General features: G+C 26.3%; 1 protein-coding gene across 1 annotated transcript in view; it reads right to left on the bottom strand.

Annotated features, from left to right (window-relative positions):
- Positions 1-702, bottom strand: part of LOTGIDRAFT_156747 (hypothetical protein) — a gene marked incomplete at both ends in the record, with an annotated part of 5,913 nt that extends 5,211 nt beyond the window's left edge. The window contains 2 exons of the mRNA XM_009048023.1: positions 224-302; positions 661-702. Of these exons, the coding sequence (XP_009046271.1) occupies positions 224-302; positions 661-702 (121 nt within the window). The remainder of the gene's footprint in view (positions 1-223; positions 303-660) is intronic.
- Positions 703-2,627: the final 1,925 nt, after the last annotated feature.

The raw sequence follows: 2,627 nt of genomic DNA, 5'->3' as shown, positions 1-2,627 counted from the left end.
CCAACGGACGCCAATATATACGCCCCCTATTTCAGGTGGGTATATAAAAATGTCAAAGAAGGCTTTGGAACCATTTTCAATGGTTACCAGGCAAAAAAAAAAAAAAAAAAAAAATTATACCATGAGGCAAAATAAAATTTCCCAGCCGATTACAACATCAACAAAGAACTCAAAAAAACAAAAACAAGAAACTAAAAGTTTAAATACAAAATACTGCACTTACTGTTTATGGTGAATTTTAAAGAAAGTAAACTATAGAAGAGTTTGTCATCCTTTAAATATGTTCTATCATCCCTCATACCCTGAAATATAAATTATTACATAGAAATAACAAGCTGATAAAAAGAAAACAATATGGCAGTTTATGCAGTTCAATAATACAACTATTAAGAATATGAAATTATTTGCAAAAAGATATCAACATTTCATGTACCTATTAAAGGGTTAGATTCACCATTTGTTTAATCAATCATACCTTAGTCTCAGAAAAGGAAATTTTCAGCTAAGCTAATTAGTAATAGTGATCACAGCTCACATCCTTCAAATCCATGTGTGTTAAGAATTATTCGCGTTTGAAAGTTGAAAATTTTTTGATTTAGAAATAAAAGATTAAAATTCCCAGTTTGAGGTATTTGTAAAGGAATTATGCGATTTTCTTACAATTTTAGCAGTTAAGAAGACTACTTGAAAATATCGAACCATGGCAGTTAAAATATAAATTTGGTTTGAAATTGTTTTTAGAATTTTTATCTTATAGCTAAAACAGTCTAAGCTGTAATTTGCAAAAAAACTACAAAAACTTTATCAAAATTCCATCAAGAAATATTTTCCAAAAGTCGAGAGGGAATACACAGAGGAACATAGTTGATTTGACTTCTTGATTTTGTCTAATGAACATCAAATAGAAAAATCGTGACCAAAAATGGAAAAACATTATGATTTTTTTTTAAATATGCATTTTGTGAAAGAAATCTAATTAATAAATATATTTTTAGATCACTGAAAATAAATTACAACGTTAGAGATGAAAAAAATTATTTGTAGGACTCTTAGAATATTAAATCAATTTAGCCATAGTTAAGTGTATAGAAGCTTTTTTTTGACTAGGGAAATCTTGTGGTTTTCTTATCCTTTTATGTGTATTGGGCGAAATCATCCATATGAACCATTTAAATTTTTTGGTCAGTTCAGGAATATGACAGCAATGACTGAAACAAAAGCTGCTAATAATATTTAAGGGCCTTTGTGATGATAGTGACACAATGAAATGCAAATTTCTAGTTTAAGTGGAATTGCCAGAATCTCAGACATCTGATTGAAAACATTACTAATCATTGCTATCGGTGTCCCTAATATAGATAAAATTATAGAAACTACTTTACAGATCTTTAATAGAATATGGTAGAATTAGTTGCTCAGTGAGAAAAACTTTCTGGAGTGACCGGAGAACTTTGGGGACCTGAATTGAATACCAAATCGAAAAATTTTATTCCCCACATATCTTTAACAGTGACTGGATAGAAATACTTTGTTTCTAAAACCAATTGCTAGATTAAACAGAAACCAGAAAAACACCAGACAAAAACACTATGAATTTCTACTTAAGTGAAGATGGAAGAAAGTACCATAAAAACAATATGATGAAAAAGGTTTTCAAGGTTAAAAAATATTCAACTATATTTACCCACATCAAAGAAACCTGTTTGGGCTATGTAATGTCATAGGGAAAAGTTTACCTGGACTGAGTCTTTTCAAATTTCTTTTATATACATTTACTTATTTCAATAAATTTGTTTGATATATTTTGATAAACCTGTTCTATTTATTACGATAAACCTGTTCTATTTATTACGATAAATCTGTTCTATTTATTACGATAAATCTGTTCTATTTATTACGATAAATCTGTTCTATTTATTACGATAAATCTGTTCTATTTATTTCATAAATCTGTTCTATTTATTTCATAAATCTGTTCTATTTATTTCATAAATCTGTTCTATTTATTTCACTAAATCTGTTCTATTTACGATAAATCTGTTCTATTTATTTCATAAATCTGTTCTATTTATTTCATAAATCTGTTCTATTTATTTCATAAATCTGTTCTATTTATTACGATAAATCTGTTCTATTTATAACGATAAATCTGTTCTATTTATTTTATAAATCTGTTCTATTTATAACGATAAATCTGTTCTATTTATTACGATAAATCTGTTCTATTTATTACAATAAATCTGTTCTATTTATTACGATAAATCTTTTCTATTTATTACGATAAAACTGTTCTATTTATTACGATAAATCTGTTCTATTCATTACGATAAATCTGTTCTATTTCTTACGATAAATCTGTTCTATTTATTACACTAAATCTGTTCTATTTAATACACTAAATCTGTTCTATTTATTTTATAAATCTGTTCTATTTATTACAATAAATCTGTTCTATTTATTACGATAAATCTGTTCTATTTATTACGATAAATCTGTTCTATTTCTTACGATAAATCTGTTCTATTTTTAATACACTAAATCTGTTCTATTTATTACACTAAATCTGTTCTATTTAATACACTAAATCTGTTCTATTTAATACACTAAATCTGTTCTTTTTATTTCAT

Source organism: Lottia gigantea (genome assembly GCF_000327385.1).
Source record: "Lottia gigantea unplaced genomic scaffold LOTGIsca_12, whole genome shotgun sequence".
Classification (NCBI taxonomy): domain Eukaryota; kingdom Metazoa; phylum Mollusca; class Gastropoda; family Lottiidae; genus Lottia; species Lottia gigantea.
The sequence above is the reverse complement of the archived record's forward strand: the minus strand, read 5'-3'. Positions and strand labels throughout refer to the sequence as shown.